Consider the following 22,598-nt stretch of genomic DNA (forward strand, 5'->3'; position numbering starts at 1 on the left):
GTGAGTGCCAGCTCACATGCATGTGTACCACATGTGTGCCCGGTACCCAAACTGCCTGTAACTCGATGAGGGTGTTAGGAACTAAACTCAGGTCCTCTGTAAGAATAGCAAGTACTGTTAACTTCTGAGTGGTCTCTCTAGCCTCTTTATTGCTATTATAAAATAAATTTATAGAAAAAAAAACCCTAAAGTTAAAAAATACTTAAGTTCATCAATCAGTTTAAAAGTTCATGACCCATAGGCTGGGGAAGATGTGGGTGAAGTGTTGGTAAGAGAGCCTGAGTGTGAGCCCAGACCCACAGAACCATCAGCTGACCTGGCACTTACAGTCCCAGTGCTGGAGAGACAAAAGACAGCAGGGTCTTTGGACTGCTGGGCACCCAGCCCAGCCTGCTTGGTAAACTGCAGGCCAATGAGAGTCTTCTAATACAAACTCTGAGTTTGTCTTCTGGCCACCACATGAACACGTACATACGCATCTGCACAGACATGAACACAACACACACAGAACAGTGGTGAGGGCTGGAGAGATGACTCACTGACTGAGAGAGAATGCTTGCTGCTCTTGCAGAAGACCTTGTTCCCAACACCCATGCCCAGCAGCTCACACTGCTTAAAACGCTATCTCCTGGGGATCCAATCCTTCTAGCATCCGTGGGCACTTGCACACACAAACACACATTTATTTTTAATATGTATTAATCAGGAGTGTACTTAGATTATTATAGTTTATTATTTGAATCTATTCTGTACTTTCAGAATGTTTGAAGATAATTTTTTCAAAGTGAGTGATAGAATTCTTAATTTGATGTGGTAATATCAATGTGGAACTCAAACTTTATGTCTTGTTTTTCTACTGCCATGAAGTGACACCATGACAAGGCAGCTTATAAAAGAAACCGTGTCTTGGGGGCGTGCTTTCAAGAGTGAGTTCATGATGATAATGGCAGGAATATGGCAGTAGGCAGGCATGGTGCTGGGACTGTAGCTGTTAGCCCACATCTGATCCACAGCTTCAAGGCAGAGAGACCAACTGGAAATGGTGTGGGTTTTTGAAAGCCAACCCCCAGTGACACACCTCCTCCAACAAGGCCACCTCCTAATCCTTCCCAAGACAGTTCTACCAGCTGGAGACCAAGCGTTCAAATACAGGAACCTACGGTGGCCATTCTCAATTAGTCCACCACACTGTGGTGGGCTGGACTACTTCAAGAGTGCAAAAGTAATTACTCTAAACACTGGTGAGGGTTTGAACAATGCTGCTTTTAAGCAACAATTGGAAAGGTTGAGCTAGTGTTTCCTTTTTGCTTTTTACATGAGAACCTCTGCATAATTGACTACAATTAACCAAATAATCCTAACACTATTTTGCTTAATTTACAGTCATTATTTTTGGTAAAGAACTATTATAAGGTTTTAGGGAACAAATTGACTTCATACTTGGTTGTATAGCATGTGAATATATAGGTAAAAATTGCTAGAGATGAAAAACTTCTGTGTCCTTTACTCTCAGAAATTTTATTTTTAAATTGAAGCTATTAGTCGAAAGGAGCAGGTTCAGTTTAAGATAATTTTAAGAAATTGGATTTTCATCTTAAAATATAAGACCATAAATGCAGTGAGATTAAGAAAATACTCAAGAACAGTTTGTTATATAGTCATATGCCTTTTGGTATTGAATTTTAAGTCGTACCAGGACAGCTCCTGGAAGCTCAGAGTCTGGGCTCTCTGGTGCCCTGTCATCACAGAGGAACCTGTTTTTCCTTCTGTTGCCATTATGATTTATATCTTGCCTTAGATATTTTTATTTCTGACTTTTTGCTTCTTTATAATTTATGCCTACTGAAAATTAGCTTACTTGGTCTCAGGTAGCTTGTCTGGTTCTCTCAGCATTTCTTCACTTGCTGTCTATGTGTGCTCTATATTTTCTGATCCAGACTCAGGAGCCTGAGCACCGCATTGCCTTCACTCCCACCTCTGCATGGGGTCAGATGCTCACTCATTGTGACTGGGAGACTAAGCTCTTAAGAGAAGTTGTAGACTGTGCCACATTACTTTAGAAAAGGACTACGAATCAGTTACCATGGTGGACAGTGTGTTCAGTATGCTGTGCAAATGGTATGTGTACCTGCACACCCTGTTCTCCATTTGAGGACAGAAATTAGGAAATACAAAGGTGTTTGAGACCTCCCAAGATAATGCAGAGATGAGCAAGTGTCCCAAATATTAAGTTCATTAAGACTATTTTAGGACCATCAGTTTGTATAGCATATGAGACAGAAGTAAATTTATGTAAGGACTGATAACAAAAGGCTAACTATGCCACTGGTTTATATAAGGGTGCGTGTGTGTGCGTGTGTCTGTGCGTGTGTGTGTGTGTGTGTGTGTGTGTGTGTGTGTGCGCGTGCATTAGAATACTTTCTTAGGAGACACAAGTTTGATCTCAAGCACCAAAAACAGTAGATCGAAAGTGGGACTTGGGGCTGGAGAGATGGCTCAGAGGTTAAGAGCATTGCCTGCTCTTCCAAAGGTCCTGAGTTCAATTACCAGCAACCACATGGTGGCTCACAATCATCTGTAACGAGGTCTGGTGCCTTCTTCTGGCCTGCGGTCATACGCACAGACAGAATAATGCATACAAAATAAATAAATAAATATTAAAAAAAAAGAAGTGGGACTTGGTGGTACACGCCTGCAGTACCAGTAGTTCAAGGTCATCTAGGATTCATAGTGAGACCCTGTCTCAGAAACAACAGGAAAAATTAAAAATAAAAAGTGAGACACAGGAGAATCACAAGTTGAGGCTAGCTTGTCTACTGAGTGAGAAGTTGTCATAAACAAACAAACAAACAAACAAGCAAACAAATGACAGCAGAGAGCTAGAGCGTGATGGGGAGATATTGTGGCTTCTAAGCGTCAGCTGGGCAAACTGAGGACCTGAGGTTGTATCCTCAGCAACAATATAAAAGCTATGCTTGGTGGAGACCAATCAAGGAAGACACCCAGCATTGACCTCTGACCTCCACACATATATGCGCACACACATTATACATAAAGAGAGAAAAAGAAATACATAGCAGTGCTATGTTACATATGCCAGAGAAACAGTTAACCAAATATATCTACCCATTCACTTTTACTTTCCCAGTAGCCTGCCAAACACCGGAAGGATTTTTAAGAAGATGAGCTGCTGCCCCCATGAACGTGACCTCCTGCAGGTCTCAGTAGTTATCTGGCTTCTCTGTTGTGCTGCAGCTGTGTTCCTGTGCTTGCCACGCCTCTTGTGCTCCTCTGTGCTTCCATGTGCTCCTTACTCCACCCGATGACCTTGTCCCTCACTCCAGAGGTCAAGATGAAGGTCTGTGGACACAGGAATTCTTTCCATTTTCCACCAGTCAAGTCTGAAGCCTGCTTACTCTTCTTATCCACAGGAAATCTTATACTTCTTTTTTTTTCTTCTGTTGCTTTTAAATGGCTTTTAGATATAATTTATATACTTAGATATTCACCCTCTTAAGGTGTACAATTTAAAGGGCTTTTAATATATTCATAAAGTTGTTTTGTCCTGAGAAATCCTTCCTTTTTTACCTCTACAGATTTTTTATATGTTATCTAAAATTATTGAGTGCAGACATGTTCTGATAGGATTTTTTTTCATATTCTTCATTACTGTTACATTCTGAGGACAGAATCTAAATTCTAGACACAAATCCATTTATATTTCATGTATGTTTATGCATATTGCTGAAGACAGTTTCATGCAGTGTTTTTAGTATTCCTTCATTTTGACCGCCACTAATCACACGGAATCAAATGTGGAATTTCTCAGTTCTTGTCTTGCCATTGTTCAGAAAACTGGAGGTTTTGGAGGTTTCCAGGTTTTTTGGATTAGGGATTCTCAGGGTTTTTGTTTTATTTTCCCCCAAGACAAGGTTCTCTTTGTAGCCCTGGCTGTTCTGGAATGCTTTCTATAGACCAGGTTAGTCTGGAATTCAGAGATCCACCTGCCTCTGTCTGGGATTAAAGGCAAGTGCCACCATGCCTGGCATGAACTAGCGTTTCAACAGTTCCAAGATTTTTCATTGTCAAGTAAAAAGTTTTGGGCAAGTCAGGCTATGGTGGTGCACACCTTTATTCTCAGCACTTGGGAGGCAAAGGAAGGTGGATCTCTGATTTCTGGGCCAGCCTGGTCTACAAGCAAATTTTGGACAGCCAGAGAAACCCTGTCTCGAAAAAAGAAAAATTCTCTCTCTGTCTCTCTGTCTCTTTCTGTCTCTGTCTCTCTCTGGGTTTTTCGATACAGGGTTTCTCTATAGCTTTGGAGCCTGTCCTGGAACTAGTTCTTGTAGACCAGGCTGGCCTTGAACTCCCAGAGATTCACTTACCTCTGCCTCTGCCTCCCAAGTGCTGGGATTAAAGCCATGTGCCACCACCGCCCGGCTTTAAATACTCTCCTTAGTAACATTTATATCAAAATTTTTATTTATTATTATTGTGTTTGTGCGGGTATTCGTGTCACAGGGTGTCCATGCAAAGGTCAGAAGACACCTTTCTGTAATTGATTCTCTCCATATACCTGTAAATGGCCCTGGGGATGTAATTCAGGTCTTTAGGCTTGCAGAATCATCTTGCTAACCCAATTGCATTTTCTTTACTATCCTTCTTAAAAACTTCTAAGAAAGTTATTCATATATTCAGTCTTTAATGGTGCTAATCGCTTTAACAGTTACAAATGTTTTGTCTGCACCCTGCTTGTCATCAACTATGAAGCTCATGTTCCTCCCAGCGCCACCCCATGAAACTGGAGGGTTATATATATGATTTTATGTTCTATTTGTTGCTTTCTTTCCCTGCTAATTTGGATAAAAGTAGTGAACAGTAACTGTGCCACAGCCTGCATGGTTACTATTCATGGCTTGAATTCAGCCTAGCTCAGTTTTTTAGAATTAGGCAGAAGAAAGTGAGTTTCTCTGTCTGTAACATGGATGACCTGACCTTTGGCCAATAGAGGTTAGTTTCCAGTAGAGTCTTTGTTTCTATGGCAAATTTCATTAGCACCATCTTCATTGTTCACATTTCTATCAGAATTGCAGTCTTTACTCCCAGCAGACTAGCCCATTGAGATCAATTTACAGCATCCTAGGGTTTATCTAGCTCGTAGATGACGCTGACTTTTGTTTTTTTTTTTTGAGACAGGGTCTGTGTATAGACTTCACTGACCTATAACTAGCTCTGTAGATTAGACTGGCCTCGAGCTCACAGAGATCCAGCAGCCACTGCTCCCTAGGTCCAGGGCATAAAGACGTGCACCACCATGTGGGCCACAGACATGAGTTGTGAAAGTGTGACAGCATTGAGAGGCAGCCCAAAATCAGTTGATGGCTAAGCGTGTAATAGTGTTCCTGACAGCGTTTGCTTGTTTGATTTTAAAATTGTTGTTTGCTGGCTGAAGTTGTATTTTATTTTTTTTAATTATTAAATGAAAATTTTGTGATTGGAATGAAGACAGAATTTCCAACAATTTCTGAAATGGCCCTAAACATACTTCTGCTATCTTGTGCTTGTATTTTTGCAAAGGACCTTCTCAGCACTGACAGTCAGCTTGGAAAACACTGCAGGTGCTGTACATTCTGTGGCATCAAATATTCAGCCAATATTTAATTCTTGATGTAGTGTAACCACATTTTGCTCTAGTTCCTAATAAATGACAATATTATATGCATGCAAAATGGTTTTAAAATAAATTCTTTATGGTTTATTATCAGTAAATGTTTGGTTCATTTGCATATTTTATATACCTGTATATACAGGGCCATTAAAAATTTGTTCAGGTGTAAAGGGGGTTATTAATGGATAAGTTTTAGGAACCCTGCTTTAGCCTGCAGCTCTGAACTCTTTCTCATTTCTTCTATAAACTGGATCCAAAGACTTAGGAACTACATGGTGAGGCAATCTTGTGTACTGATTACTTTTCTTGCTGCTGTAGCCAAAACCCTGACAAGAAACAACTTAAAGAGGGGAAGAATTTATTTTAGCTCTAGTTGGAGAGTTAGTCTATCATAACGGGAAAGGCCTGACAGTAAGAGAAGCTCCAAGCCACACCCACAGCAGTAGGAGGCTATTTGCTCATAGCTCTGTGCATCAGGAAACAAATATAGACAGGACAGAAAGCATATCTGGGCTCTAAAACCATAAGACCTTCTCCCAATGGCCCAGTCCCTGAGCTAGACCCTACCTTCTGATAGTTGCACAGCCTCGACAGCTGACTGGGAACCAGGTGTTTAAAGACGTGGACCTGTGGGAGACGGTTCACATTTGAATCATAACAGCTCTCCTCTTAATATAAAGTCTTTCCCTATGTGGTCACATCCTTGTCTTGGTTCCAATTCATTGTCTAATTACAGATAAATTCTATGTGTCTCTAGCCTTGATCTATCCTCTGAGCTCCAAATGAGTATATTTAATTCCTGACTTGATTTCCCTTTGATTTTTCAATCAAGGTCGTGCATCTAAAACCATGTGCAAGAGCAATACCTCAAGCCCACCTTCCTCCCTTGTTTCTTAGTGAACTGTGCCAGCATCAAACCCAAGACTCTGTGTATAATCCATTATTCCCACCGAACTACATCTCCACTTTCCCTAGTTGGCCCTTTTTGTTTCCATACTTAAAGCATATCTTGTTAGCTCTAAGATTAGTATACTCATAAAACTGCAAGCTAATACAAAATTCAGATGACAAATTTATTTTTTTGTTTTATTTTTGGTTTGACTTGGTTTGGTTTGGATTTTTGAGGCAGAGTTTCTCTTTGTAGCCTTGGCTGTCCTGGAACTCATTCTGTAGACCAGGTTGACCTCGAACTCAACAGTGATCGCCTACCTCTGCCTCCTGAGTGCTGGGATTAAAGTTGTGCACCACCATTGCCTGGCAAGTTTATTCTTAATTGTTGGGACTGTTTCGAGTCCTGGCCTCCAGCTGCTCTTTCCTGCTAGAGATCTTTACTTTCCTTCTGATCTGAGTTACTGAAAGCTGTGTCAAAGTTGTTACCAGCTCTGCTTCACGAGCACGTGTTGCCTTGGCCTTGAGGATCAGAGGATAAGGTTTTCACCTGTTGGCCCACTTGACTGTTGGGTATATAAACCTCCATGGTGCTATTGAGTAGGGGGCTTCTTACCAGTGACTAGAGGTCCGTGTCTCTGTCTCTGTCTGTGTGTCTCTATGTTTCAACCCCCAGCCCCTTGCCCAAAGGTCGCGAACTGTTTGGTAGCACATAGAATGCAGACAGGCGTTGTGTGCTGCACTTAATAATGCACAGATTATATTTTTAAAATGAAATGTTAGATGGTTACAAAAGCAGTCCAGGTTCATATTCCAAAATCTGTATTTCTACCTAAGATAGGAAAGGTATATGAGATCTTGGGTGGGAGAGATGGCTCATCGGTTAAGAGCACTGGCTGCTTTTATGAAGGACCTGAGTTCAGTTCTTGACACCTCATTTGGTGGCTCACAATCATCTGTGACTCAGGTTCCAGGAGATCTAGTGCCCTCTCCTGACCTCCATGGGCATCAGGCACACATAGCATACAGACATATATACAGGCAAAGAATTTATATTCATAAAAAATACTATGAAATCCGAGGGACTAGAGAGATGGTTCAGTGTGTAGGAACATTTGCTGTTCTCTCAGAGTACTTGAATTCAGTACCAGCCCGACTGTCAGGAGGCTCACAACTGCCTATAACTCCAGCTCCAGGGGATCCAACTGGACACAATGTAGCAGACACAAACTGACACACATGAATAAAAATTTGAAATACGAAATCTCAAAATGACTTAAATGTATTAGAGATTTAATACAAAGGGATTAGTAATGTTTTTACTATGTGCTCATTTGCTGAATTTTGGTAAAGTACATACACTTCAGCTAAATAAATTTATTTAACTGAAAATCATTATTCATTTTTTTATTTATCAATATAGTATATCTATTAATATGCTTATATATACAAGCATAAGGGAAACATTTACTTAGCCTATTATACATTTTATCTCACACCCTTTTGGTCTAATTAGAATTTTTTTAGATAGGTTATAACATTTAAATTTCTTAATTAAAATTAATTTTTCTTTTATATAAGAAAAGAACACACTGTTAATATAGCATCTACTGGTTATTTATGTGAAATAATATTATCTGATTGCAATCTACTTCTCTTTTGTCTTAAGATAAAACTGGCATGTTTTAGTAATCTAACACATAACTGTGGCTTCTAAGGAAAATACTGTTGGTGAACTTCACGTATGACTTAATTCTCTTTAGTAAAGCTGCAGTGCCCCTATAGTCCTGAAAGACAACGCTGGAACTAGTGCTCCAGTGCATCTGTGTCCTGAAGCAAGGATCTCACTACTTTTAAATGAAGAGCAGCCCCGAATTCCTTCACTGGTGGTCAGCCCTCATCGAGACCCTTTGGCTCTGTAAAAATGCTTATTGTCACAGAAGTATTTTATACTTTCATATGATTAAAATTAATTCCCTCCCTTATTTTTGAATTGGCTTTCTTTTGTCTGGTTTCTTTTTTAATTGGAAAAGATTAATGGAACGAAGTATAAGATGGTACCTCTGTTTTCTTTTGTATAATCTTGTTGCATGTCTCTACATAAGCTGTTCTGGCCACTCATCATAGTAACCAGCTGGGCCATTTCACCTGCTGGAGCCATTAAAGAGGACTCTCTCCCCCTAGATTAATCCCCTCCGACATTAGTTTTTTGCACTGACAACTGCAGCAGGCATTCAGAATTTGCAGGTGGCCAGTGTGACGCCACATAATTGCCTACAATTTTAGGCAATGAATAAAATGGTCTACAGTACTTGTCAAAGGTGTATATGCAGTGCCAAGTGAGATCTATGGGAAGCCTTTTAGGGTTTAAAGAACAGTTAATGCAAGGGCTGCACAGGGCTTTTTTAATATAATGCATTTGTAATATAGCACTTTGATCTTCTCCTGTAGGAAATGGTGTTGCATTAGCCACTTTAAAACATTTATGAGTGAAATTTAGGTGTAGAAGAGTAAAGTGATTATTCTTAAGCAGAAACATGTTAGATTTCATTAAAAGTTTTCATCTTGCCCCTTCCTTGTTTAAAATCCATGGGAAGTCCTTTCCCTGGAGGGGCTGCAAATCAGGATCTGAGGATATTGGGCCTTTTTCTTATTTTCTTGTTGGTAACAGTAAGATTTGCAGGAAGGTATACTAAATTTTGAGATAATTTATAAAAGAGAACATTTATTAGAGAATAACTGGTCATGGTGATGTAAAATACTCTCAGAAATCTATTACTAACGATTGTGTTGCAACAAATTTTACGAAATAATATTTAAAAATAGGTCCATAAACTATCTTTACAAAAACAAAACAAAACAACAACAGCAAAATTTCTCCCAAAACAAAAAGCCCAGATGACTCTCAACCGTGCCTCTTCTGGTAGAGCTGAGTCTGACCTTTGGGACCTGAGAGCCTTTTATTAGCACCTGCCTGTTAAGGGAGAAGCCTTGCCCACACGCAGCTTTTAGATTCAGACCCCACAGGGCTGATGAGGAAAGTCTTGAAGGGTTCGTTTGTGTCACTTGCTGTTTTGCCGTTTCCATTTCACAGATGATTAATCTTCTGTGAAGAAAGGCCAGAGAACAAAAGCCCATTGGGCTCCTCCCGCAGTTACTCCTTCTGAATGCACACTGGCTTGCTAACTAAAAGGCCTTTAGATTTTCCAGCAGAGAGAGATGTTCCGAAAGAGAATGCAGCTGGGTTGGAGGTCACCAGTGCAGGGCTCTGTCCATTGTGTAATGGAGGCTTTGGCAGGTTGGGGGGTGGGGGAAGCACTGGAGAAGTGGGCAGGGGAGAAAGGTGTTGTCAGAACAAATTTAATTCATAAGAAAAAAAGGTTTTGGTCAGTTCATTTAATATTTGTAGAATAAATAATCATTAATAGGTTTACATGGGTTACTTTGTTTTTTCTTTATAAGGAAAAATCTACTTAGTCGCTCTTCAGTATATTCCCCTCCCCATTTCAAATAACGTGTGGAATCACTAGATAAATTCACTCTTAAATTCCTCTTTGATGTGGATTGAGGTTTGTCTTGCAGTTTTTCATATTGTTATGTTAACTAATTTTGCTGACTTTGTACACTAACATAATGCTTCATCATCATGGTCATCAGGGTTTTTTTGAGATACAAAATATTGTTTTGTGTGGCTTTCATTACAAAAGTTATTTTATTTGGAAGATGTGAAACTTTTAGTTCATAGTATCAAGTGCGTTAAGGGTTCATCTGAATTTTTTTTCTTGATCATATACAGGATATAATGTGCAAAGTCAATCCTGGGTTATAGATCAAAGAAACCTGTACGCTTCTATCATGATTGGAAATGACAAGGAGGTAAGTTGTAAATACTCTTGTCTGTTTACTGCCTTTGCTTTGATTTCTTAGATACACAAAATGGGCTGCTCATTATCTTATATCTAGTAATATATACAGTTAAGCTTTGATTACAGATTCCCAAGCTTAATATTTTCCTTTTCCCCATCTCTCACTTCATAATATTTCATAACATCTAATCCTTTACAAACAAAGATTATGAAAAGGAAAATGTTTACTCCATTAGTGTGTATGTTCAGTTTTACTCCATATTTACTCAGCGTTTTGAAAGGGTTCTTTCTCTGTCTCCCACTCTAGATTGAAGTGTTGAATAAGCACTTATTTTTGACCTCAAAGCCGATGGTCTTACTTGGTTAATCTTTCTGAAAAGACTATATAAGAAAGAAAACAATGGTAAGTGTTTCTTTGGTATACATATACATATCTATATATGTATACATATCGCTAACACAAAGCATATGGATATGTATATAATATGGTTATTATCTTTTCCTTTTAAAATGTTTGAAATGATAATAAGTTTTGCCTCATGTTACATTTAGAGATGAGTCTCCTAAATAATTTGTTTGTTGCACTAAGAGAACATTACCAAAACAGAATTAAATCAGAAAATTTTGAATCGTGCATGTTTGCTTATCCAATTTAAGTTATGTAAACATTGTTTGGTGTTTGCTACAAATTAGACTAAAATGATATTTGGTAAATAAAGTGTTTTAAGCCAAGAATTTCTAGCCACACTGATACTGCAGGTGACCTTAAAACCTCTACTGGGGTTATAACTGGCATAAAATTTAAAATCCAGATTAAATAGTTTTTTTAAAAAAGCTAAACCTGGATGCAAAAAACTCCCAGATACTGGCTTGAAACTTCCAAAATGTATCAAAGTAAAAAACTGCATTTAAATGTTGTCATTTTAATATGTAACTAAAATGTGCAGATTTGTTCCCCTTCCTTAGAAATCTGAAGAGAGCTGATGAGTTCAGGTGGGCATGGGGACACCGGCCTCCTGCTCACTGTGGCTCCCCTCACTGCCTCCTCAGCATGCTGTACTATTGAGTCATAGAGATAGATCAAAACTGTACAAAGAAAAAGACCTGAATTCTCCTAAAATATATTGTCGGTTTCTCCCTGTACTTCATTAAGTACTTAGATGCACATGGTTTCAATTTTCCATTAAAAATTCTCATTTCCATATGATATCAAAGAGTGGAAGGCTTTAAACTGAAAATAAACATTCATAGACTGGAAGCCAAAACAATAATTAATGTCAGATGGTTAACTCCAATAAATCATTAGGATAAATTCTGTGAAATTACTTGCAACTAGAAATGCCTGTTGATATTGCTGAAGACGTTCTGTGTCCCTGATAGGAGACTGAGTTTAACCTCTTCATTGGCAGTGTTATAGAAAACATAATTTAACATAAAAATGAAATCAGACTGGTCATTGTCCTCCAGAAAGTAATTAACTCTAAAATATATCAGTTCTGTCTTGTTTCAAACTCTAATAATTTGATGATTAATGTGTCAGAAATTTGTTTCCTTTAAGAAGGATTTTAAAATTTATTATTTGACTTCAGCTAATCAATCTTCTCCTGGACGTATATGAATGGTGAGTTTCCTGGGGCTGAGTAGAACAATACAGACATCAAAGTTTACATGAGAAAGGGATGAGTCGGTTCCCTGCCCAAAGGGGCTTCTCACACCTGTATTTCAGTGATTACAGGTAGAACTCCCTGCTCTAATTGTATAGTAAATACCATTTCCCAGACCCTGATGGTAGACAGACTGCTTAGGAGAGCCAGCCTGTGATTTAGCTGTCGCCAGACACCCTCATGTTTTCTGCGAGACCAGTTGTGATGATGATATGGTTATAGCCATTGAACTGCTCTTGTCTAAATAACAAATTTTAATTTGTAACAGCATAGATTTATGAAGGTTCTATTTTATAAAACCAAATTTTCGTAGGTTTATGTATAGCTAATGATCTGGTCTGGGGTTGGGATATGTGTGTTGGGGGAGGTGTCCAGATCTTGTGGTAAGTTAGTGTAATTGGAGCTGAAAGATCAAAGACTGGGTACCTGAGTGATGTTCCAGAAGAGAATTTACCCACATAGCCATTTTCTGTACAGTTTCTGCCGCCTGCTGTTCCTATTTTCCCTCAAGCTAGCCATTGACTACCCCCCTGTGCATCCCTGACTCGTAAACATGATTGAGGAAGTATTTGTCATGTATTTATGAGTGGAAAACACTGTGTGATAGGGAAGGGCATCTACTGGAGCCAGAAAGATGCCACTTTCCTTCCATTCAGCCCTCTGGCTGCAGCTTTGAATCCTCTGTTTATGTAACGTAGCCTGCGTATTAAAGCACAGAATGAATTTTTATTATGAAGGATGTGAGCACTAGGTTCACATTTGTAATGCTGCAAGCAGATGTAAATAGTTAAAATCCATTTTAAACTCCTAAACCATTTGCTTCTGTTAGCATCTTGTTTTTGTTGTTTCTAAGTCCCATTGCATCAGTTGCCTCCTTCACCAAAAAAAAAAAAAAGATTTTGTTTCAAGAGTTAACGTGTAATACTACTGTAGCAATTAAGATTGATGCAGGAAAGCAGTAATAAATGTGCTCACAGGGCTGGGAACTGGTCGGTGCTAAGGTACTCACCTAACAATGTACAGGCCCTGGGTTTAGTTTCTAGCACCAAAAGGAAAAAGTTTAAAATACACATTGCACACACACATATCCATGCACATTGCATGTGCGCATGTGCACACACACACAGAACACCTGTGTTTTAAATGTAGAAAGTTATTGTTAGTGGTTAGGAAAGATCAGAAAAGGCCCATGACTTTGACCCCAGGAGGAAGACTATCTTCATTTTAGTAGGTCATATTTCTAGAGTGATAAACATGTTGGTTTCTGGCTAAAATTCACTTTAAATTAAAATAGTGGCATGTTTAAAAGAAGCTTGTGAAAAGATCGGGCTAGTGTGTACTAACTAGAGCACACTGAACCTTCTGTAAGAGTAAAAGCTAGAGTGAGTCCAAGTTTCTGCTGCTTCAGCAGTGCTGAACTCATTCTCTTGCTGACGGACGATTGAGACTGGTCCTGAAGAGAGGCTGACGTGGCATCCGGCCTGGCTATGGCTGTGCTACGATCAGATGACAGCAGTCAAGATACTGAGGAGAGCCAGAGACCACTGATAGTGTTACAATGAATAAACAAATTGTTCAGAAATTTTTGTTGATTTGGTCGGTGCTAATGAGTTTTTTTTAACAATTCATTTTCTAAACATGATCAGTTGTTACAAGCAAGATTATACATAGTATTAATTTTCATTTTAGATTGCATGGTGAGTCATGGTGTCAAGCAGGTATGGGACATTCAAACTGTCAAACCACTGCTTAATTGGAGGTTTAATTTCAATCTTTCACCTTTGCTGCTCTGTTAGTAATATATGCTGTCCAATTATGGAATCAGTAGAACAAACTCTATTTTAGATATTTTACAACCTAAATAGCTACCAATTACGTTTCACTCTGTGCTGTCCTGTCTTGACCGTTCTGTAAACATGTTGATGAGGGCAGTTGGATTTTGTTGTTGTTTTGTTTTTGTTACCATATAAATATTTTTCTAGAAATACTAGTACATTTAAACTCTGAAGCACACACACTTCTTACATCCATCTTGGTTACTAAGCCGTCACATTGAATGATTGTTGAAGACTCATAGGTAGGCGCCTGGGAAATCTTCCAGCTTTAGAACAGTCACAAACAACATGTCAGGTTCAGATTTATTATTAACCCTCATAGTTATTATGTATGATTCAAGTTTTGGGGTTTTGGTTTGGTTTTTGGATTTTCAAGAACAGGGTTTCTTTGTGTATCCCTGACTGTCCTGGAACTTGCTTTGTGGACCAGGCTGGCCTTGAACTCAGAGATCCTCCTGCCTCTGCCTCCCCAGTACTAGCATTAAAGGCGTGGCTTTGGTGCGGGTTTTTTTCTTCCAACTTTCTTCTTTCGTTAGTTTTTTTATATTTGTTACAAAACCAAAATAACTTCACAATGATACATATTGTGTGATTGCCTTAGGAGAAAATCATGGAATATATTTAAATCTTTTCTTATTTACCTTTACATTTTGCCTTTGTTTTTTGTTTGTGTATTGGAGAGTGAGTTTGTTTCTGTAGCAGTCCTGGCTGTGCTGGAACTGCATGTGCAACTCTTCCTGGCACCAAGTTATTTATAATGTGAATTCAGTTTATTTATTTGCATATGTGTGCATGGCTGGTGTCATCGGCCTGCTTTTGTCACCAGGGGACAGCTTAGCCATCGGGTCCTGGAATGAAATTCAGGATGTTAGCTTGGAGGCAAGTGTCTTTACTCACTGAGACATCTCACCAGCCTCGAATTATTTTCCATGTTTAATACAATTTTCATGTAATAATATTTGTGAATTTCTGTTTTTTATTTTGTTTGTTGTTGTTTTACAAACCCCGGATTGGCCTTAAATTTAAGCAGTCTCTTGCCTTACCCTCTTAAACACAGTATTTATGAGCCAAACTTCTGTTTGGTTTTCATTAAATGTTTTAGTTACTCTTTCAGAGATTTCAATTCTTATCAAGTGGGATTGAGTATTAGCCAACATCATAAGAATGTTATTATAGAACTGTGTCTTCTGTATAAAGAGAAGACTACTGTCCCACAATAGATGCATATGTGGAGGCCTGTTTTCATTTTGTTCAAAATGATTTATGGCTTATTACTTCTATTGCAGGGTAAGTTAATTTTTAAAAAAAAAATAATACATTAGGAACATGAGTTGTAATTTCATAAGCATCATCAACTAACAATATTTTCTGAGTGACAATTCATCAAATGCATAGGATAATTTTTCTATATAACAGGAAATATTTCATATTTTTTTCTGTCTTCAACAGATTAAAAGGTTTAAGCCCTTTTAAAGACAGCAAGTATTCTTAGGAACTACCTCCAATGGTTCAGGTGTACATTCCTCATACTCTAGTGCTTCTCAGCCTTCCTTAGTGTTGCGATCCTTTAATACAGGTTCCTCATCTGTAGGGACCTCAGCCATTGCGACTCTAACTAATTTAGCTATTGTTATGAATCATAAAGCAAATGCCTGTGTTTTGCGACCTTGTGAAAGGGGTTGTTCTTCCCACAAACCCCTCAGGGGAGGGTGCAGTCTTGACCTACAGGTCGGAACTGTTGTCATAGGTGTACATAGACACCTGTGATCTAGAAAATGGAAAGAATTTTGTTTAGTAATTCTGCAGTATTGTTCAGATTACTGATGATTCATGTTCATGAAGAATTTTCCCTGATGCCCTGTCCGTATCACTGGAGGTAATTCAAGATAAACTGTGTAAAAACCTATATACGAAGATCTGATTTTGTTTCCCAAACAATGTATTGAGATGAGCTGTAATCGATAATGGGAATTCAAGGGGCAGGAGAGATGGCTCATTTTCTAGAGGCCCCAAATTCTCTTCCTAGTACCAATATGGTGGCTTATAATAACCTGTAACTTCAATCCCAGGGGATCTAACCCTTTCTTCTGGTCTCCAGTGACATCAGGCTTGTATGTAGGCAAAACGTTCATACATATTAAATATAATGATAATAGAGAATGAGAATCAGTGGTTGGGAGAAGTGGAGGAGAGTTTTGAAGTTCAGAAAGTGGAAGACTGTTGAAATTGAGAGACAGAACCTTACACAGATAGAATGGAGTCTTGGCTGGAGTACATGTTTGCCTGGGACAGGGTGAAGGAGAACGCTAAATGGACTGTTTCATGATGCCCTGCCTATGCAGAATAGGAGAGTGCATTACTTTCTCTGACGTTTGCCCCTGCACTACATATTCTTCATGTACCAGGCTTGCTAGTTCACCAGAGTTTTGAAGGCTATCCCAAAATGCTGCGTGCCATTAATAACACTGTTGACTAAGAAAAACAGACTCTCAGAAACTCTTAGGCTTTAGCTGTAAATGAGGCAGTTGTAGCCATCATCAACAAGTTTGATTTATTGGGAAAAACATTGTTTTGCCAGGCGTGGTACACACCTTTAATCTCAGGATTAGGAAGACAGATGCAAGTGGATCTCTGAGTTAAAGGCCATCCAGGGCAACCTAGGGAGACTGTCACAAGACGAAGAAAAAGAGAAAAGAAAAGTAATTACAATTTGAAATAATACTGTTGTGATCTTTGCTACTCAGTTGTTTTTTCTTTAGGCAATTACATAGACTTTCTGTAGAGAACACTTTTTCTATTGTTCTTGTAAAATGTATTCTATATAAATGAACTTCTCCAAACCCAATTATCATAGCTCCAAAATTAATCTAGTAGCAGGAAAAATGGATTTGATTTCCTGTATTACCTGCTGGATACTGGATGTGTCCCTTACTTTTCTTCTGTTGCTGAGTAAAGAATCATACTTCATCATATGTCATGTAGCTCAGGAGCTCAGTGAGACTCCCATGACATAACAGTAATCTTCATTCGGTATGCCCTGCAGTTTTACCGTGGGTAGCTTAGATGATTTTATTGTCGCTGCTTGGCTTCCATTAGTTATACTTTTTTAAATTGGTCATTGCACCCATCTTTTTTTTTTAAAAAAAAAAAAAGAACTTATTCTTTTAAAGCCTTTAAAACGTCCCCTCGGTTTTCTCTGTTTGTGTGTGCTGTGTATTCCCAGTGAGAGTGAGGAGCGGAGGGGATGCCCTGCAGTGCCAAGTCTCCCTTGCCAGAGTTTGTGCTTCCTTCCTTTTGCTTAGCATATGCAAGGCAGTGCTCAGTCCACTAAGCTATTTTGATATACCCTCTGAATCTTGTGATTTTTTAAATATGAAATACTGCCAAATTTATAAAGAAAAGGATGCCCTTTACATCTCAATCTTTGCCATTCTGATTTGTAGACATCTCCCCAACTGCAACTCTTCACCAATTAGGAGCATCTTTTCTGGCCAGGTTGGAACTAAGCCTGACTTTCCCTTAGTCTCATTTTCTTGCTCCTTTCAGTTCTTGAAAATAAGGTTTTTGTTTTTTTCCTGAGTCTTAACATGTGTCATCTCATCTTCCCTCATAGTGAGCAGTGGTTGATTTGGCTAGAGCTGGGGGAAAGTGTGTATGTGAAAATAAAATGTGCACACAGAATTGGCATGTCTATATTTGAGACTAGTAATACTGCCTAAGCTATTATGTTCTCTTATTTTGAAGTTTTCAAGAAAGCATCTTCCCATCAGAAATATTAACCTTGTGATATGCACCATAAAAGCTTATTTAACTCACATTATAGCAGATAGTTCAATTTAGGTGAGATGTACTTTGGTGTCTGATCATTTTTCCGTTTTTCTGCTCAGAAATAGGTTCTAAGATAATTGACATATAAACTTTGAGTATACTCTTATTTATAAAGTTGGGATTTCATGTAGGTATCCATTGTCTTTTTAACAACGAAGCAGGAAGAGAAGTTAAGTTTATAAAAGGTGTCATTACAGTCTTCAGGTGGCTGGAGAGATGTCTCAGTGGTTAAGAGTGCTTGATCCTTTTCCATCCCTACCTGGGAAGGCTCACAACCATCTGTAACAGTACCTCCAGGGAATCCAGTGCCCTCTTCTGCCCTCCTCAGTTCCTCAGGCACCCACACACATACTCATACATACATACACATAAATAAAGAGAAATATATTTTTATGTGTGCATGTGTATGCATGTTTATGTGTGTGTGTTAGAGCTGGAGAAATGGTTGGCAGTTGACAGTTCTTGCTGCTCTTTGAGAGGACCCAAATTTGGTTTAAAGCACACACATTGGGTGATTTTATTTCAATGGCGTCTAACTTTGCCTCCAAGGAACCCTGCACCCATACATATGTAGCACACACACAAACACACACACACACACTCACACTCACACTTAAATAAAAAACAAATGTTTTTTAAAAGAATACACATTTCAAATATATGTTCTTTGACAATTTGAGCTAAGAGGATAAGTACTGTGTTTTATTTTGCTTTTCCTTTTCTAAGCAAATAATATTAATCCCTTCTGTGTATCATATACCTATATGGATTATAAACATATTAGGCTATGTCTCATGGTAACAGACATTCAACAAGATATTAAACATAATGTCTAGAAATTATTAGAACAATGATAGAAACTAAGCAATTAAGGGAAGACCTCATGAAGTAAGGGGCCAGCACTCTGAGAATCTGACCACGGAGAGAACGTGGACTGTGTCAGCACAGGGGCAAGTTAAAGACAAGGAGGGTAAGTGGGAGATAGCAGTCAGTTGCAGCTATGGTAAGTCTGGATTTTATTGTGTTATGGAGCAGCAAGGAACTACCTAAAAAGAACTTAGGATTCTTATTTAAATTTAAAGATAATGCAATTCAATAAATTTTAAGTATATCTTATATTCATTCTAAAATTTAATTATTTTCTACATTTAAATGTCACTGGTTATATTTTCCTATGCCAAACCAAAGGACATACCATAGATTTCCATTTATTTAAGTTTCTGCTGTGAGACAGGCACTTGAAGCATAGAGATTGAGAAGACATTAATAAAAAATTTGTGAAACTTATATAAATAATATCCTGCACACTTTACAGAGAGGACAGTTGGAGAGATTACAGAAAATGCCCAAATATTTGAGTATGTGTGTGACAGAATAAATCCAGCTAATTTGGGTATTTCTGCCTGTTCCATGTGTGATAACTAGAAGCCAAGTGGCAAGCATAGGATATAGTATGAATTTCCACAAACCTGAGAACTGTACGCTGTTCTTAGGACATGCTTCTGTTGCCACTGTTTTTGCCTAGCCTTGTAATGTAATGCCTTCCTGTTAAGATGCAAAGAGGCTATTTCAGCATTCATTCTTTCTTTTTTTAAAATATTTATTATTTATTTATTTATTTATTTATTTATTTATTTATTTATTTATTTATTATATATGCAATATTCTGTCTGTGTGTATGCCAGCAGGCCAGAAGAGGGCACCAGACCCCATTACAGATGGTTGTGAGCTACCATGTGGTTGCTGGGAATTGAACTCAGGACCTTTGGAAGAGCAGGCAATGCTCTTAACCTCTGAGCCATCTCTCCAGCCCCTTAGCATCCATTCTTAAGCGTGTTTTGGATAAGGAAATACTTCCTAAATCACTTTAAAGAGTAGATATTTGATCCGTTTTTTAAAAATAGCACTCCATTGTTAGTTAAGAATAATTGTTTACTGCCAGGATGAGCAAGTTGCAGGAATAGAGATTATACCACAAACTAGAGTTGTGGCAAATAATTTGTATGCCTAATGCTGGACTTGGTGTGGACATCATGCCATGTACTCGGTGTACCACTTGTAAATACGATCCCAGCAGCCCTGTAAAGTCGATATTATCACCACTCACCTGCGGAAGAAGGAAAACCTTGTGTGGGAAATTAAGGAAGCTGACTGGAGTTGGCAGCCAGCGAGAGGTGTGGGGTGGAACCTAAGCTGTTTCTGTGGAGGTCGTTTGTGTCCCTCACTGCTGTCATCCAGTCTCAGTAGCAGGTCCTTGGCGATGCTGCCAGTGTAGAAAGAGCCATCCAGGCTCATTCCTATGCTGTACATTTTATGTCAGTAAAGCTTTATTATTGTTGTTAAATATATATCACATTATACACAGAGTTTGAGGGCTGGAGGAATGGCTCTTTTCCAGAGTACCCAAGTTCAGTTCATAGCTCCCATGTCTGATGGTTCACAGCCACTTGTGCTCCAGATCCAGGGGCCCCGATGCCTTCTGCCTCCTATGGGCATCTGCACATACATGATATACACACCCACATAGACATAAATCTTAGATTTTAAAAATTTTTTAAGACTAAAAACTTACCATAATATAATTAGGAAATGCCAGCTGAAAATGACATTTAATGTATCTGTTATATTGGTGGACTTAGCTCTGAAACTCTTTTCCAATTTAACAGTCTTTGTAGGGACAATCATTAAAATAGTTTTATTTTCTTTTAGGACATCTGCTTTCAGGCTGGAAAGTTGGCTCAGTGGTTAAGAATACTTGTGTTCTTGCAGGTGACCTGGGTTTAATGCCCAGCATCTAACTGTTTCCATCCATTCTTATCTCTAGTCCCAGGGTATCCAGTGCACTTCTCTGATCTCTGTGGGCACCAGACATGAACATGGTGCACAGACATACATGCAAGCAAAACACTCATGCACAGAGAATAATAAAATAAATACATCTTAAAGAGAGAAAAAAAAGACAGTCGCTTTCTCTGAACACTGGTTTGTTTCTTTGTTGTCTAGTGCTGGAGATCAAACTTAGGTCTCGAGATGCGAACAAGTGTTAAACCTCTGAACTCCGAGCCCACATGTGTTTTTAACCACATACTATATTCATTACATTTTCAATAATGGATTCGTTTTGATATTTTTTAATTATTCCATTTTTGAGATTATAATATAATTACATCACTTACCTTCTTCCCTTTTCTCTGTTCAGACCTTCCTATATACCCCTCCCTGTCTCTTTCAAATCATGGCCTCATTTTTCATTAATTGCTATTACATACATGTGTGTGTGTGCACACATGCATGTGTGCACATGAACATGTGTGTTTATATACACATACACTCCTAAGTACATAAGTTCAGCCTGTATAATCTTCCTTTTGTGTTTTCTGGACTGATTATTGTTATTGGATAATCATTGAGAAAGACTGTTTTCCCATTATCAGCATAAGGATTTGCTTTGGAGAACTAATTTTAAAGCAGAGATGTGTGTTTGTCTGTCTGTCTGTCTGTCTGTCTGTGTTTGTGTGTCTCTTTTACGAAGTGAATGATTTGTGTACTACTCTGTGTAATTACTAACACATAGCAGTGTAATGGAAAGAATATTACATGTATGTATATATGTGCAGATATATGTGCGTCATACACACATACATACATACTACGTATGTACATACGTATGTACATGTCTTTGGGAGAAATAACTACCATTTGTTTAATGCTTTTTATGTACCTGACTTGGGGACATTGAAATATGTTCTGTCGAAGTGTTTAATCTAAGAGCCTCAGAAGACAAAATACAACCTCATTTATGAAGACAACTTAAGATGAAATAAGAAACCTAGTAAAATATCTGGAAGATTTCTTTTAGTTTGAACTCATGAGAGAAAGTATAAAACATTTTTTTCATTATTATAGCACATTTTAATGCAGCAAAAAGCATGCAAAGAATTTTCTGTTTATATCCTAGTAAAAGTTATACAAAAACTCATACCTGCCAGAGAACAAGCATAATTGCAAAGTTCAGAAAGATGACGCAACGCGGTTTGATTGGCCTCCTGGTCCTCACCTTCTTACGCTGTCCAATGGTCTTCAAGAGCTCTGAGAATGAGTAGCATGCCATGTATATACTGACTAAGGTGAACGGCTCTAGGGTGGAAATAGGTGCATTTAAGGGTGATTTATCTAATTCTTCTGATTCTCTGAGAAAAGCACACGAGTGTGTGTGAACAAACTTGTCAATAAGCCAGTATGTTCTCTTAATCCCCGTCTTTGTTTAAGTACATTAAGCTGTAGCTTACTGCCCAGTGGGCATTCAGGACTTACATGGAATGGCAGCCCTTAGCAAATCATGCTGTCTCCGTTTTCACCGATTAAAAGTTGTCCCTATACCTTTCTAACCAATAGGAGTTTTGAATATCAGTCCTCTGTATTTTCTTTTCTAGTCAGTAACTACATTATAATACTGAATAACTTGAAGTAAATCACTTAATATATTAAATAACTAAGTTATGTTACAAGACAATTCTTAAGGTTTGAAAAGAAATCTATAAGAATATTTTTATTATTTGAAAATGGGACTTCCCCCCTTTTATATTTTAAGGTGTTATACAGAACTGTTTCTTATATCATAGAACTTTAAGCTAATTCAGGCCAGATCTATAACAGAGACAAAGAGAACAGAACAAGAGAATACAGTGATAGCAACCATTTGCTTTCTTTTCTGTGTTCAGAGATAACATGTGGTTGTGTGAATCAAGAGCTTTTAAGGGCTATTATAACACAGCTGCAAAGCCATATCTGTAAATAAAGCTTTTGAACTAAGTATGATTGAGGAATTATGTGTTTTTTTAATTTATAC

The 22,598-nt window shown here is 38.2% G+C and overlaps 1 protein-coding gene across 1 annotated transcript in view; it reads left to right on the top strand.

Annotated features, from left to right (window-relative positions):
• LOC119819098 (obg-like ATPase 1) overlaps window positions 1–10,432 on the top strand; it is a 74,918-nt gene extending 64,486 nt beyond the window's left edge. The window contains exon 6 of the mRNA XM_038337121.1: window positions 10,353–10,432. Coding sequence (XP_038193049.1) covers window positions 10,353–10,385 — 33 coding nt within the window. The 3' untranslated portion in view covers window positions 10,386–10,432. The remainder of the gene's footprint in view (window positions 1–10,352) is intronic.
• The last annotated feature ends 12,166 nt before the right edge of the window (window positions 10,433–22,598 follow it).

Source organism: Arvicola amphibius, chromosome 7 (assembly GCF_903992535.2).
Source record: "Arvicola amphibius chromosome 7, mArvAmp1.2, whole genome shotgun sequence".
NCBI classification, from domain to species: Eukaryota; Metazoa; Chordata; class Mammalia; order Rodentia; family Cricetidae; genus Arvicola; species Arvicola amphibius.